Here is a 17,458-nt window from a genome sequence, read left to right as displayed (position 1 = left end):
ACTTATTTACCAACAATATCTAACCTTTCCTGCTTAAGTCCATATCTCACAAACAACATATAGTGATAAGTTTCAAACTTCATTTGTGTATGGCAGATAAAAGAACATTATCAGAACAGATAAGTATGCTTTATTTTAATTAATTTTACCTTGCATGTGTTTTAACAAAATTCCATCATCTTCTATATAACAATTTTTATATTTATGTTTAATGTGTCTGAAAATACCTTTCCTAAAATTATGACTTTCATAAATTATTTTTGCATTTTGCAGCTACCGATCTTTCAATTTTTTTTTTACATTGTAGTACTTATTTACTTCTACTTGAATTTCTGAAATTTCTCTAGTTTTGGCTACTCCAACTCTGGCTCACTAAACAATTTGCATACTAAGCATTTAAGCACTTCACTTTCATCTTTCTTGAAAGGAAACTCACCTGCCATGTCCTACATTCTTACTTTGCAACTAATCTCTCAAGCAACTTATCCAATTTAGGCTGGGCCATGTGAAATACTTCATAATTTTAAAAATAATTTATCTTCTTTAACATTAAACAATCTCTTTACTAGTAGATCAGCAGTAGATTGTATTCTGTCGTTCAGCCCTACTCTACCCTACAATTTTCCACTAAACCCCCTGTTAAATACATTAAGTACATCTTAACACATATTCACCTATACCTCTAGATTGCCCTTTTGAACCTAAAATACACTAGAACAGGACTAGATATTCTGAAATTTTCTTTGAAGGCTTTTTTTGATAGATGTTTCCTTCTTGAATGCTTCCTCCAGCACTGCTAATAGGCATTACAAATTAATGTTTGCTGAGGATGTACCTATATTTGCCTAGACAAATACAGAAAAAACTATAGAAACAAGGTACCCCTCCTACTCAGAAGACAAATATATTTCAACTGCTTTCTCTCAGGTTCTCCTCCTTAAATTTAAGCTCATCTGCATGGGGGTTTGTTTGTACTGGCAAGTAACTTTTACTGCAAGTAGGAGAATCAGAGAATGGGAGGAAGTCTGGAGAAATCCACATAGCTCTTCTAAGAGCAGAGATTGCCACAGCAGCACTAAACACTCAAGAAAAGAAAAAGGATAGTTAAAAGTTAAAAATTAAATAGGTTTGCCAGGACATCCTTATACCAAAAAAGGTAGACTCTTTTCCACTATGCACATAATAAGAAATTAACTCTAATATGAGATTAATATGAAAACAGACCTTCCATCTCTCCTTCCTCCCATCTTGCAGTTACTTTCCCATTTCTACTCAAATTCTCACGAACACAGTTTGACCTTCTAACCAATTTATTCAAGTGAAAGTTTCATACCTATGAAAAGAAATATACAAAATGACAAACACAGCTGATAATCCATTGTCATCCTGACTGCTCTCTTCCTAGCATACACACCTGATAGCCTCCTCTGCTACAACAGTACAAAAATTAACAGGGAGGACAAAATCCTCATCTAAGCAGGATCCGAAGCTACACCCAGCTTCCTGCAAGAGCTTTCACATTGAAACCCAATGTGAGGCCAACAGTTCTGCAGTGCAGACATCAGGGTATCAGCATTTATACCTTCCTGTACCGTCTTCAGTACAGGAGATTACACACTACAGAACTCCAGTTTTGAAATCATCAGGAACATGTACAGCTGTAGCAGTGTCACAAAAGGAGATCAGAACATGAGACGTAAGACGTGCTTTTATGCTCTAAAAACATGTAAAACACTCTTGTAACGTAATCACCACCAAGTGAAAATAGACTGGTAAATACACAAGAGGATTCCCAATGAATCAGTTGTCTCTCCTGAAGAAGCTAGTGACTAGACAACACATTCCTGTGCTTCTAACAGCATTCTCTTATTTTTTCCTGCAGGAGGCTCAGCCATGAAGCAAGAAAGGACATTGCATCATTTATATCCACCAAGGAACTCAGAGTAATTGGTTATTCCAAAACCCATGTCATCAGGCCAAAGCCAGTCATCAAATGCTGCACAACACAGAATTTTGAGCAAATGAATGATTACCCAATTTACCTTTTTTGAAAGTACTGCCTAGTTGTTCCATCTAATCATCTCTTATCAGTCATCTCATAAACAAGACAACAAGAACACTGTGGTTAGAGCTCTTCTACATCCCAGACCATTTATACATACAAATAGTATTCAAGAGCTGATTTCTTTTGTGCATTACTGCAAATATATGAAAACTAGAACTAGTACAGTCACTACGCAAGAAAAATAAAAAATTTAACAACTCAAGTCCTGTATAGAACAACCCTGAAATTAAAACACTCCTAAGTCACATTGAAACGAATTTCCTCATCCAACTCCAGATTCAGGGCTTCCCTTTAATCAAAGCTGTTTCTGGTGTTTCTGTGCCAGGTCTCCTCTTAATTTTATAAGCAAGTTTTTCCTCTTACCTATCTGTGCCTTCAAGTAGCATTTAATATAATTTCTCTTCAGACACCAGTTCAGTGATGTCAAACTGTTCAACACAAGACAGTCTACAACACGGTTTTGTATTAAACTTAACATGTGAAGCACAGGAGATGACAGAGTGAAGGGTGATCTTAGATTCATCACCATATGATATTAGAACCAGAGACATTTCTTTTGGTTATTTTTCACAGATTTCTTTTGGTTAATTTTATTATTTTTAATTTAAGGAAATCGATTAAAGATCAGAGTAACAGAATTACATTATGAATCCCAGAAGAACACTTACTTGCTACATAATCAGAGGAACTTACATAATTCTTTTAAGGAAAAAGTAATTTTTTAGTATTGTGAACATTAAAAAAATTCAGGCCATGGTTTTATGTGAGTCTGAGAAGAAAAGCAGGAAACTATAAAATGTCTTTTAAAACATGGCTTTTTTTGGTAATAGCAGTTTATTTTCTTATGCTGCTTGGATTTTCTACTTTGGATTTTGGCATTTTATTAAGAAATACTGATAGTCAATATAATACTGCAATCTTTCTTACTAGGAGAACAGCAACATGTGTAAGAAACGTTTCAGTTTTGTGGATAATATTAAACTAACCTACTCAGATTCATTGTTAAATTTCATAACTGATCATCAACTCAGTTTTTTATTTCCTATTCTTTCTGCTATTTGAGCTGTGATATAAGTCTCAAATCTCTAAAAATACCTTATATAATAATGAGTAATGAGGTATTTTGACAATAAGAAAATATCTGACAAAGACTAGCATGTCTACAATTAGTATAATTGCAGACTTCATATTGATCAAGTCTCTGCAACAGCTTGTCATTTCTCTTACATTAACTACAGTACAGCTAATACAGACATATATAGCCATCATCTGCCCTTTGTTTCCCACCCCTGCCTTCCTCTTTTCTAATCACCCTTCACTGTTTCAATCTTCTGTACTTCTCTCATACTGTAATTCTTCCTCACTCCTTAGCTCCTTATGTTCAGAGGTTGTTAACAACTCTCATGTGACACATGCCCTCAGTGCACAACATCTGAGCATCTTCCCCTACTGCTCAATGTCCTGTTTCTCCTTTAAGTTTCACTTCCTTTCCATTGTCACCAGGCAGCTCTGACAATAACCTTCTCCTTACCTTCAACAACACAGCAACAGCCTTGCCTCTGGCCACATCTCCACAATCCCCAATGCCAAAAAAAGAGCACTGTTCCTGAAATTCACTTTCTTGCAACATCACCTGTCTGGGCCTGCCAGGGTCAGAGCACCCTAAGGAGAAGGGCTAAGCTGCAGATGAGTCCTGTTACTGGAAACACTCTCGTTTTGTTCTGTCTACACTGTAAGTAATGCATACGTGGTTTTCTTTCTTCTTGCTTTTATTTGTATTGCAAATTCTTTGAATAATGGTCATGCCTCTTAAATATTTAACACAAGACCTGTTCCTTCAAAAAAAAAAAGGAAAAGATATTTCTAGTTATTTAGATAACTTATTCTTCCCCTCTAAGCTGTTCTTATTCTTACAGTTCTGGTCACCTGACAGGACATTTCTATCAGCTGACCTTACAGGAACACAGTACTCTAATACTAGTTGGGTCACCTCGAGCGTACAACTACTTGCTTTCATTTCAGCAGGGTCCACAAAAAAGCCATGTCAGAAGCCTCAAGTCACATCCATCATCCTTTAATAAACAGAAGTTGTTCATTACAAAAAACAGAGTCATTAAAACCCTGTGCAGCTGAAAGAGCAGGAAAGATCAAGACCTTTGCTATACTGTAGCTGCTTCAGCACTAACAGGAGAAAAGCACCGAAATACAGGATTTATATTTCTCCTGACTTCATACAGAAACAAAATCCCAAAGGTTGACAGAAATATATTTAATGAACGAAAAAAAGAGTAACACCTACTTGCTTTTATGCTTTGCCATTAAAACAAAATTAAAATGTTGGAAGATTACTACAAACAACAAAATAATAAAAAGTCACCATTGGTGGTAAGTTGATAAGACTGTTCCTTTAAGCAATATGGCTATGCAAAGAACACTACTACTCAGGTTTTAATAGCTGGAAAATACAAGCATGAAGCAAAACAGGGCACACACTAACAATACTGGAGACATCAAGCTCATTGCTTATGAATTCTCTTTTCCAAAGAGTACCATTTTCTAAACATCTTAAAACAAAGGTTCAGTAACAGAATCCTCTTTAGTAAACACCATAAAATCACAGAATGATTCAGCTTGAAACACAACTAAGGAGGTCATGCTCCTCATTGCCACTAAAAAGCTCACAATGTAAGAGAGGGTGAAGCAAAAGGAAGAACAAGTATCAAACTCACCATGGACTTGATTGATTTCTGAATTCTGAGACAGAATTTCATCTGCTAATTTTTGAGCAGTAGGCAAAACTTCTGTGTGGTGCACTGTGATCAAATACTGTACAAATTTTTGTAGTTGGTCTCTGTTCATTTGAAAGAGTGTCTCTGAAATGGGGAGATGCAGTTTGACCTGATCTGGCTTGCGGATCCGGTATAAAGAGAGTGCCACAACGTGGGCACAGTAAAATATGTCCTTGTTTCCACAGCTACAGGTCACTGAGGTAATCTTGCAACGATCAAAGCTGATAGCTACATTGCAAACAGTTTCTGGCTCCGATTGCATTGCAGGCTCTGTTACTGTGCCACTCAAGTGGAAACCTGTGCAAGGAAAAAAAGAGAACTTAATGATATATGTAAAATAGATCTCATTATCAAGAATCTTTTGTTAATAGAGTAAAAGTCGTTGGCTATTTCTGAGAAATGATACATCTCAAAGAACTTGCTTAATTACAAACATGATCAATCCTGTCTTTTGTACATACTGATTTCATCTCCAATAAAATCAAAAGGGGAGTAAAAAGTTAGTTTACAAGCCCACTGCCATTCTATCACAACATTCTTAAAAGACTGACAGCGAGAGAAATATTTACTTGATAAACGACAGCTGCAGAAGTAAGGCAGCATCCCATCAAGACCGATGTGAAACTCCTATACCTCAGTAAATTGGCAGCAATTTTCCAAACCCCCCACCAGGGAGCCTGCCACACCTACCAGCACATGTAACCATTCTCTCAATAAGTTAGAGGGAAGTAGTGCACTCTAGTGGCATGAACACGGGTCCTAGTCTCAACTGACTCACTGACACAAGTCACTTAATTTCTTTGCTTTCAACTCTCCCACCACTGAGCTCATATTAAAGCTCACCTTCCCCCAAGTGACCCAGTAGAACAGCCATGTCTGTGCAGCTCTTCGGAGATACAAACTGCTGCAGTTACCAATACACAGGATGTCAGATTTATAACACTGAATGAGACACATGCACTGTTCCAGACATCTGCATTATGGTCCTGTTTTCCATACAGCATGACAAAGCACAAGGCAAAAGAGCTATGTTTGCTTATATTGTAAGGAGATATGGTATACCATACTTTGCTTTAGCAAAGACACCATGTGTAGACACAGCACAAGGTCTCAAATGCTGAAGATCCAACCTAAAACCATCTGTTTGCCCAACATGAAGGCCCAGGTTTGGCTCTCAATGATTTAACACTGAATAGCAGTGACAGCGGATTTCTTTTTGACTTTATGTCAGCATGACACTAATTTCAGCTCAAGCATTAAGTCAGAGGTGCAGATACAGGGCAATGCAACTAGATCTCATACGCCGTACCAGTATTAGATTTGGACAGTACATATAAAATCTTGGATAGATACAAATAAGGTGTTATACATTATCTACTTATAATGGAAATAATATAAACCCACACTCCCTCAAAGTCAAAAACTGATATAATATTCTTGAAATACCAGAAAAGTGTATTGCAGTAAGCATTGTCACATGAAGATTAGATAGGGGGGAAAGGAAAGAAATATATACATAGCTCTAACCAAAAATGCTGTATCCCAAGTAATTTTTAAAAAGCTCTTCAACTTACAGGAAACAGAGATGAAAATCTCTCATTTTTTTCCATTTGTTTACACTGTATGTTTCAGAGCAGGCTGTGCAGTCAGCATCCCTGTCTGGATTACATTCAACTGCAGTAGTCTGATACTCTATTCTGAAGAAGGTCACGCACACACTAACCTTGACTTTGCAAGAGAATGTTTACCAGGTAAAGTAGTTAAGAGTCAAGGCTGAAGAGGCAGTAAACTGTAAAGTGCACAGAGAGGAAGGGGAGAGCATGAACAAACCCAGGCCTAGGCAGTATTCTTGCTCTTGTCTCCACTCAACCTTTGCTAAGGGAAGGGGAGTGGAACTGCCCCTCATATCAGGAGCTTCTCCCTCTGCCTTTCCTTTTGGTTTTTAAGTAGTCACAGCATGTTCCTCCAAGTACCTTCTCTCAAAAAGAGAAACTTTTTAAAACTTAACCAGCTGTATTTGTTTCAGGTTCATTCCCAGTAAGTGCAAGTTGGATTGATGGTCTCAAAGAAACTGCATGGGAGTTTTTTTAAATATCAATTTTCTATGAAGCACACGAAAAACTCTCTAATCCATGAGCTGAGGAAAAGTCTAATGCTTATACACTGGAAGAGCCTGATCCTACTCTTAGTAAGTATCTGAACTCCTATTAATTCCAGTAGAAAAAGGCCCAATAAAAGATATTCCATTAAACGGATGTAAAATAATAAAAAAGACCAGCCAGCTACCCCAACAATACTACCACTTTTAATTTGTCAGTACATAATTCAAACATTCAGAAAAAGGTAAAATCCTCCCGGAAACATGAAGGTCTCCAGAAATATTCATTGTTAAAAGCAGGCCTGCCCTTGAATCCCTTTTCAGATACAAACACAGCTCATGGCTCCCTCTCCACTGAGTTTTTTAAGAATTCATATTACAAGAAGCAACATTTAGAAACACAGACCCTCATCTAAACAATGACAGCACTAATAGAGTCAACATACCTAACCTGCCCTTCTTAACTCTCAGAGAGTTTAAACAAAAACATCAGCTGACCTTGCAGGCTAAAGATGTAGAAGCTGTGTATTAACTATCCCACCAGGAATGCCTTGTAATTATGGAACACTGTTTTCCTCCTCTTTTTCTGTGTTTTTAAAGAAATAAATTGTTTTTAGTAAATATGACCTTTAAAAAGGTTTCAACACACCAGAGAAAACAATTCAGGAAATTTCAGCTCAGGAGCCCTGGTAGGGTTGTTATAATTAACCCACCAGACATCAAATGACACCACCTCCACTGCCTCCAATACTGCAGAATACTGAGAGAGCTGTTGCTCTCCTGTAGACATAGCCTTAAATCTTTTATAACCTAACAATCTAATATTCTCCAAATAAAGTATGAAAAGTCAGTAGCAGGTAAAAAGTTGATACTCTGTGCTTTGCTAGAAGGTGTTCATCAGAAGTAATTCATAGCTTGCCGAGAAGCAAGATGTTACATGGCCCTGCAAGAAGATAGAGGGAATTACCTGTGCGGGGGCTCAAATATAATAATGTTTCACTAACAGGTCCAAAGATTCAGAAGCCGTCTTTTCACCTAAAACTTGCAATGCCTCACCCTAAACAGGTACTTCCCTTCAAAGGGAAAATTTCTTTTACCCAAAGTTACAAAACCTTGGCTGGAAATACTTATCCATTCCAAAAATGTCTAAGAATACTGAAGAACACTTTTCAGTATAAGAGTTCATTCATTATTATCTAAAGACAACAAAAGAATTGCAGGTGGAAAAGCATGTGTTTATTACAGAAGCTATTTATAGAATAGGCATGTATCACCTTTTCCCTTCAGCTGCTGCAATTTGAAATGTTTTAGTCTTTTCAAACCAGCATGTGACCAACAATTCAAGTCTTGCTGACATTTTCAATGTGCAGAGGCTTTGCATTCTGCAAAAGTGTGTTTAGAAAAAGCAGTTGGAGCATTAAGACAATGTATAAAATAAAGCTCTTTTAACAGAGGGATTTTGCTGCTGTTGAACACTCACCTCAAACATACCTCAAAAGTTATTTAACAGCCAATAAGATAGTGTTCTCAGCTGTTGTACTTTCAGAAGGGGATTGTGCCAAACGCCATCAGGAGGAAAGCATTAAGAAGTCTGTGAATTTTACAAAGCAATTTTTGCCAAAATCTGCTTGACAGCATCCAGTCCATTAACTAAAAACATTCTGTGACTGTACAGCTGCCTGATAAATGAAAATCTGCACTATTACAATGTAGTATTTGCCAGCACAAGTATATATGCTTGTCATAAAAAAAAACCCAACAACAAAAAACACTTTAGAATAAAACAAAAGAAAATTCAAACTCTAAGGCACTAAAGAGGAGAAATAAGAGTAGTACGTGGAGAAGCAGCAGCAGTTAGGCTTTTAGTTCCTCAAGTCAAGGGAATCTTGAAATAGGGGATTTCACTAATCTAACAGGCTAAGCAGCAAAGTTACTGCACTAAACAAGCACCATCAATGACATCTCACAAGCCAAATTCATTTCTACTGTCACCCAGTGTTAAAAAACATTATCCTCAATATACTCAATCCCAAAGACACATTTTGAAAACATACAGACCAAAATGAACAAGAACTGCCAGAACCAGCCAACTGAAATGCTGAGGTGGGAAGGGAGGGAGGGTGGGAGAGAGGAGGACCTGTGCAGTAATGCCAGTGGTTAAAACAAACAAACAAACAAATCACTCTAAGTTCATCCTTGCAATTGAAGGATTTAATGGAAATGCAACCACACCTCACCACTGAGTATTGTTTATCCTTTACAGAAAATATAAAAATGTCAGAACTGGATTACAGTAATACCTCACAGCTTAAAAAATGGTGCTTTTGAATAGCTTTTCACCATGTGCCTTTTGAGAATACTGTACATGCCTCACCCACTATGCATACATTATCCTAAAATCAGGAAATATACCACCAACTGTATTTGGAAAATGGATGTGTTCCTTGATCCACTGACTCTTTTACCATGTATATATACTTTTAGTCAGGAACATACGTTAGCTGTTTTACTACCACAGAAGAAGCCAACAGATGAAGTTACATATAGAGAAAAAAAAGCAAGAGCTTGTTGTGGGAGCTGGGTAGTCTTCAGCATGCAAGGTAACCTCCCCCTAAATAACCTGATGTTGGTTATCAGAATCATACACTCTGTCTTTAACAATCATTTAAAATAACTTGCAGGCCTATGAGCTAGCATTTATTCAGACTACTATATTACTTGGCAAACACATTATCACTGTGTAAACACCTCTGTTTCATCTTGCCTACCAAACAAAAACAGCAAGAAATGCTTATGGGAAGTAGTTTCCAACCATGCCCATTACCTATTTTTTCATACTAACATCAGTGGTTGCATTTTTTTTCCTAAGACAAGCAAAAGTCTAAACTATATTTACCTCATTCAAATTTTGCCTTTTAAGAAGTAGTTTTCCTTTAACATGGTAAAGTAGTATCCTATATTCAGTTCTGTCTGAACTTTGGAACACTCTAAAACCAGATGAACAACACACTTTGAAATTATTGTCAAAACTTTGCATGCCGCCTCTCAGCCTGAAGCTAAGGTTAACAGCCTATTTATAAACAGAGAAAACACTGATTTAAGGTATAGACAAGCTTATGTTTTTAGGTCACTGCCACCTAGAATAAAATTGGCATTTTATTCCACTGCAACCACAGAGGATCTGTAATAACCAACCACCTGGATTCCACAACTCCCCTCCATACAGACAATAATCAGAATTTTATTTGCAGGATTTTTGCCAGCAAGACAGTGGGAGCAACATTAAATAAGACCATGCACACATACCACACTGAAAACTTAAAAGGTTCACTACCACTGGCACATACTAAGAACGTGCATGCTGCAACAGTGACAGCACTAGTGACTTGAACAAAAAAATTTATTTATCCCAACACTATGGATTCAACAGTTACATTAAAAGAAAAAAAATCAATCTTACAGGTCTTCCAGCCCAAACCTTCAAGTCTGAGAACTGTTCAACCAATTATGTCCTTTAGACAAAGGCCTCCACTAACCCCTCAAGACAAACTTGATCATATCTCTGATGATCAACAGCAGCCACTTATCACCAAGCAGGAGTTGTGGGTGATTAGGAATGGGATACATCCATCCAGACTACTCTTCCCTGAAAAAAAGGAAAAGCTGTCCAAACAAAAAATAACTGCCATTATTCCTGCCCAATAGCCATATCAGGTCTGGACTGCTTCAAGACAGACACAGACTGCAGCAGCTCATGCTGTCTGGAGGTGGAGGCATTGAGCAAAACATTCACCAAATGAGCATGGTCCCTCAAAGTTTCACGGCTATCCTGGTTGAACAACTTGCAACCCACCCCACAGGAACACCATACAAACTTCTGAAGGACATTCTTACCAGCACTTCTTACAGCCTTAGATGACATCTCTGCAAAACCTGAAAGCTGAAAACTCTAACTCATTTAATATGGATATAATCAACCCCATGTTAGGTGTTTGTAGCATTCAGCTTTGTAGACACCGGGAAAGCATCAAAATCTAGGTGTAAACAAGAGATGTTTAGAAAAGTGCCTTCTAGACAGCAGTAATATAGAACTTTCCTCTAGCATAGTGATGTTCAAATTGTGATCTAGGATGCTGTGGCAAATGATGTTTATGGCTTACAAACCAGAAGCAGAGCTGAAGCAGACAAGTCTCTTCAATCAAAGGTTAAACACAGTGCTGAGATTCACTAAAACTGTGAATGCCAACAGAGTCCTGTGAGGTCAAGAAGGCCAGCAGTCCACGGCTGCAGGTTACTATCTATGCTGAAGAAATCATAACCTCTGCAAAATGTGGGTAAAGTAAGCCTGAAACTTTTGAGGGAGACTTAATAGACTAGCTCAGCTGAGGGAAACTGGCTGGATATATCATATAAGCAGCTTGCTGCAGTAGAACTGTGACATCGCAAGTCATCAAAACTACCGTGATGCTGAAGAGAAACTGGAAGTAAATTCAAAATGAAGGGCAGGGGGTAAAGAAAGGGTAACTAATACACAAGAAAGTTGCTATAAGTGGAGCTACTCACCATGCTGTCCAGAGCATCCAGCTAACATACACTAAAATGTCTATAGGTAAATTGTAATAGAATATAAATATAGGTCAGCATCATGCTCAAGTTTACATTCATCCATAACAAAGACTAGAAACAAGAGGTCAAGAGAGATTACTAACCTACATTTAAATTTTGGTAAACAAACCTTCACTCTGCTGGCAAATTTCACAGGCCTTATTTATTGCAAAGGGAAAAGCCTGAGACAGGAGAAAGCACAAACAGTGCTGAGAATACACTGAGAGTGCCCAAGAACAAGGACTGATTATGACCAGTCTTCAGAGGGTCAGTGCAAAGACACTTGTTAATAGCTTTTGAGGAGGAATTCACTCCTAGTATGGCGGGGAGAAGCTGACATCCTTTCTGCAGGAAGCAGGCAGCGGAAACTCCTCCAATAGCTTGTGGTATCTACCTCTACAAGTGAAATCATTTCAGCTTTTACCACAACTTTGGATTTTCATCACATTTGCAGGGAGAAACTATGATTACTTGCTACAGCACAAGTATCAAGATCACAAATGGGAAAGTCACTGCAAATGAATAAGAGCAACAAAACCAAAACGATCTCTACTCTTTTCACATTCTTTATTGCTGCTACCACGTCCTTTGCTTATGTTACACAGGCTGTATCAGCTTCACTTTACTGTCTGAAGTTAGGGTTCAACCTCATTTGTACAGTAAAGAATCATCAGCAGCAGTTGTCTACATGGCTTATCAAAGATGAACAGAATTCAGCTAACACTGGCCACAGAACAGCACAAAGGTTCAACAGAAGGTGCGTGAATGCAAGAAGGAAAAACCTTTAAAATTACATCCTGCTTGACTCATTGCTTTATTATCAGAAAAAACTGCTTTCTCATACGCTTGATAAGGGTTTGATCAAACATGTATTTTTAATCAGAAGTGGACAAAATCCTAAAAACGAAGACAACAGCAACCACTGATATGAACATGGGAAGAGATTTTAAAAATATGAGAAAATTACTAATTCCTGATAAGAGTGTGTCTGGATTTCCACAGTCACACTTACAGTTTGAAAAACCCAGCATAGGATGTCTGAAACACAGGAATCCTGCAGTAAAAGGTATTTAGGTCATTCCAACAACAGAAAACATTTTACTGAGTAATTTAAGACTGCACTGAAACAGGTCAAATTTAGGCTATGCAATAGCACAAGCAATATAATTTTGAATCTAAACTGATCTTCCATCAGGAAATGTTATACTTGGCCTAAAAGAGTAAACTACCACTCCCATTTCCATTACTAACTGGGGAATAAATAATTTTCTTTTGTTTAAAACGAGGAGGGGAAAAAAAGAATAAATCAATGCTGCACCTGTGCCAAATGAAAAGTGGCACAAAATCTCATAGAAAATAAGGGAGACCTTTTCTTTATGGCCATGATTCTATTCTTCCACTCGTATACTAAGTATCCATGAATACCTGTGTTTTTATTGCTTCAATTTTCTAGCAAATGTTTGTGAATTACTGAAAAAGTCAGGTTATTCACTGAACTGCTATTTAATTCATAATCAAAGTGGAGGTGAAAAGAGAAAAACAGGCTTTTAAGTGTGGAAGCAACAGTCTCTCCGTAGGAACTTGAGAGGAGCTCAGTTCATTTTGGACTGTAAATTTTACAAGATAAATGTTTTCAGCAACTTCTTCTAATCACCAGGGCACTACAAAGGATTCCAGCAAAAATAATGAAGCACAACACAGTATTTCCTGACAAAGCAAGACAGAAAGCCACTAAAACCAGAGCACAAAGAGTTCCAGAACTGAAGTTTAAAACCCCACCAATATCACAAGTGAGTCACCCTTGCATGGCTGAAGCCAGCATCAGAGGAAGCATCTTTTTTTCTAGCTCTCTAAGGCCAACTGCAGTGGAGTCACAAATGGGGACCGGAATCCCAAAAAAACCCTATTGTAATAACAATAAGAGTCGTTTAAAAAAAAAGGTCAGCACAGGTCACTTGTATTACAAGCCCAAATATCCTTGATAACACTGGCGTGCAGCCCAAACCCACACAAGTAGACATAACTGTATGAAATCAGGTTCTTGTGCTTCACAATTTTTCCCTACTGTTGCTAAGGTAGATCCTACTCCACTTCTCAACAATTTCAATTATTACTCCATAAAATCAAATCAATATGCAGCAGCCCTGGCTAGTACACCCCATCAAAACTGGGTGATAAGACTTGACATACTAGTACTCCTCCATACAGACATGCACCACCTTTTTCCAGACAGGGACGAAGAATAGGCTTCATGTACGACAAACGGATTTCCAAAGGGAGAGACAATTTTCAGTGTAAGTTGCTCATACATCTGTTCACATCCATAAAAGAGAAATACCTGTCAGTTCAAAATAAAAAACTAGGTATGTTCCTTGGCATTTCTGATGTCTGGGAGCTGCATGCACAGCAAGCACTTAGAAGCTTGAGTAGGGGTGTGGGGGTGGGGAAGCCCAATGTACATTCGTTACTAAGCCAATTCAGAGCACTTGGCTGCTCCTCAAGCAATATAGGTAAGACCAGTACGCAATTTTCTTCAACAAAGTTAATTTTTTTTATGAAGTAAAGAGAAGCACACCCCCTTCTCTAAAGCCATACACTAATTCTCCTTGAGAAGGAGAAGCATAGCATTCTTCCTTTCAAAAGTCAACAAGTTTCGGGGAATATTCACCTCTAACCTGTAGCACTCAGAAATTTAAGAAGTTACACTTATCCGATTGTTAATAAAAGATTCTAGATAGTATGTTAGCACATAACATGCCATTCAAGCCTCTATTAACATACATAGGGTTGAACAATAAAATGCAACAGAAGATTATTTTTTTCTTTTTTTCTTCCATGCCTCACACCCACAAAATCAAAACCTTCCCAACACCAGCAAGGTGATAATGAAAAGTTTGGAAAGACAAGGGGATGAAGCAAAAACAGAACTGCACAATCAAGGAAGCAAAATTTCCAGGACACATTAAGGAAAACAATCTAAGAAAGGAGGACAAATTATACAGCAAAATACAAGCTAATCTGTCATTTATTAAGCAAGTTACTGGAATTCAGCATCCTGTAGTTCAGGTTCCAGACCAGGTTTTACAGTACATAAGCTATTAGACTGACCCAAACAAAAACCATGTCTGGCAACATATAACATTTCTAACTTTCACTGACAAGCCAAGAAGCACCTTGCAACTACCTTTTGACAGAGGAAAAGGAAATAATTACAACACCACCACAATTTATTTCACTTTTATAGTGCAATGTAGGGAGACACAGAAACAAGGCAACAGAAGACAAAAACCTCGAGGATGGCAAGTGTCTCTACCAATGAGCCAAGGAACAAGCTGCTTTCATGAGACCCCTGCTTTTTCTTGCAGTTTATTTTTCCTGGGCTTCAGCTTCTGCTAACTTGTCTATACCACAAATATTAGCATCTGTGATAAGCTGGTAGGTGGTGTACCTCTGGAGGTGTGGTTAATGCCTTGTTTTGTTAGTTTTGGTTGACTACTACAGTAGTCAAGAGTTATGCTTGCTGATGACCATGAAACCCAACCCACAAGACACCGTAAGTACACTGCTGACTAATTTTGTGATTCAATGTTTGTTAATTTTACCTATCTCAAACCAGACACACTCTTGTAGGGGTGCTAAATCTCTTTTTTGATGCAGTTCTCATGCCTACAGGTCTACCTTTTGCAGTAATTAAAGGTTCTCTTGTTTATGCTCTTACCTTTTATCATAACATACCTAAATATAATTGGGAAGGGGAAAAAAGGAAGATCATTTCAAGTTCTTGAAGAAAATCATGTGTATTTGAAGTCTGAAACAGATGCAAGTAAAGTTGGAGGGTGTCAAAAAGCTGAACAGGAAACATGTCTGTAACATCGGTTGTTGATACTATTGCTAATGGTTAAAGATTGTTTTCTAGCTTAGATAAAGTAAGACTAAATTCAGTGATGCACAGTACAGGACTGTTATCTGCCTAAGGCTGTACCGTCCCATTGCATTTACATAGCAAGACACCAATAACATTTTCAGTGTTGCTCAAGATACTCAAATTGAGAGACATTCTAGTATTTGAAGTAGTTCTGTGCCACAATAAGACAAACATAAGTAGAAGAGAGTTAAATTCAGTATCCAGCCTCTCTTACAACAACAGAGAACTAAAACCTGAAAACTTGGCCTTTAAGTTTTAAGCATGTCAGTATGCCAGGTCTCAGCAAAATAAACTGAAATACTTTGAAGTCAGGGCCTTTACATAAAAAAAGAGAAATTTATTTTCTTCATACTTTAAACGGCTTAAAAGAAATTTATATTATTCAGAAAGAATGCTCTCTGCCTTGTCCCCTGCAACAACATCCCCACCCCTTTCTGCAGATTTCCCCTGCTCTCTCTCAGCAGTGTAATTTGAAGGAAGACAACTGGGTACTTTGTCAGAGCTGTCCATATTTTAAAATTATGATGCCCAAAGTCCATACATACCCTCTTCAGACAAATTGGAAGGAAAAGAACTGTTTAACTAGCACTATGCTTCCAGAAAGTCAATTATGATTTAGATTATCTATTGAGAAGTGGTTCAAACAGGTTATTCACTATACCATAGGAGATCAAACAGACTATGTAGCAAGGGTTACCATTCCCTACATATGGCTTTTCCTGTTTACTTAGTAAAACAGGAGGCTTCCTCCTCTGATAAGGAGTGAGCCAGATATCAGGGGATACAAGCAACTTCCTTAGAAATCTGTCTTTCCTCTCTGCAGTCTAAATCTCTGGATGACAGTCTGGCACACCATACTTGGATGCATCTCCTGCCTTTCTTATTCTCCAAGCAAGTCTTAACAGTTCAGATTCACAGACCTAGCTTGGTCCTAACTAGCAATGTTGATGTTTTAAGGTTAAGCGGGTCCGTTTTCTACACAAATATTTGAACATCAGACCAACTGTTTTCAAAATACTTTAAAAACATAATGACGTCAGCAACGAACCTGGAATATCCAGCTTGCAGGGTATGCAGCAAGAAAATCCTGTTTCTTATGAAGAAAACTCCTATATCTGAGCTCTCACAAAACAATGCCTGTAAAATGTGCAGTGCTAGCTGAATCTCCCAATCTGTGATCTACATTAATTGGATCAAAAAGCATTCTCACATATTTTGAAAGAGGGATGAGGGAAATCATTGCTCACCTTTTCAGTGTCAATTCTTATGTATGCCTTTTTTTATTTTCAGTTCATCTGCTGGTTGCACACATGAAAAGAAGTAGAAAACAAGACATCTACTACCTCCGATGAGACACTTACACCTATCACCATCTCATCCCTGCAACAGGCACTTGACATGCCCACTTGTCCCTTTGCTGAACAATTTGTCAGTTTGAATACAAACAGCTGAGCATCTGTGCTGGTTTTGGCAGGGGTAGAGTTCATTTTCTCCATAGCAGCTAGCATGGACTGCTATTTTGGATTTGCACTGGAAACAGTGCTCATAATACATAGATGTTTAAGCTGTTGCTGATCAGTGCTTACACAGAGCTAGAGCCTTTTCTGCTCCTCACTTCACCCCACCAGCAAGGAGGCTGGGGGTGCACAAGGAGCTGGGAGGGGACACAGCTGGGACAGCTGATCCCAACTGACCACAGGGATATCCCATCCCATATGGCGTCATGCTCAGCATATAAAGAGGTTGTAAGAAGGAAGGAGGAGACATTTGGAGTGATGACGTTCTTCTTCCCAAGTCACTGTTACAGCGTGATGGGGCCCTGCTTTCCTGAAGACAGCTGAACATCTGCCTGCCATAGGAAGCAGCGAACGAATTCCTTATTTTCCTTTGCTTGGTTTTTGCTTTACCTAAACTGTCTGTACCTCAATCCACGAGTTTTCTCACTTTTAGTCTTCCGATTCTCTCCCCCATCTCAC

The 17,458-nt window shown here is 38.1% G+C and overlaps 1 protein-coding gene across 2 annotated transcripts in view; it reads right to left on the bottom strand.

Moving 5' to 3' along the window:
• The window catches only part of LOC108495506 (zinc finger SWIM domain-containing protein 6-like), a 99,628-nt gene that overhangs the window by 34,185 nt on the left and 47,985 nt on the right, over positions 1 to 17,458 (bottom strand). For both annotated transcript variants that reach the window (XM_017811265.1, XM_017811267.1), the window contains exon 2: positions 4,795 to 5,151. In XM_017811265.1, the coding sequence (XP_017666754.1) occupies positions 4,795 to 5,151 (357 nt within the window). The remainder of the gene's footprint in view (positions 1 to 4,794; positions 5,152 to 17,458) is intronic.

The sequence above is a fragment of the Lepidothrix coronata genome, unplaced genomic scaffold, assembly GCF_001604755.1.
Source record: "Lepidothrix coronata isolate B3197 unplaced genomic scaffold, Lepidothrix_coronata-1.0 Scaffold31, whole genome shotgun sequence".
Classification (NCBI taxonomy): Eukaryota; Metazoa; Chordata; class Aves; order Passeriformes; family Pipridae; genus Lepidothrix; species Lepidothrix coronata.
The sequence above is the reverse complement of the archived record's forward strand: the minus strand, read 5'-3'. Positions and strand labels throughout refer to the sequence as shown.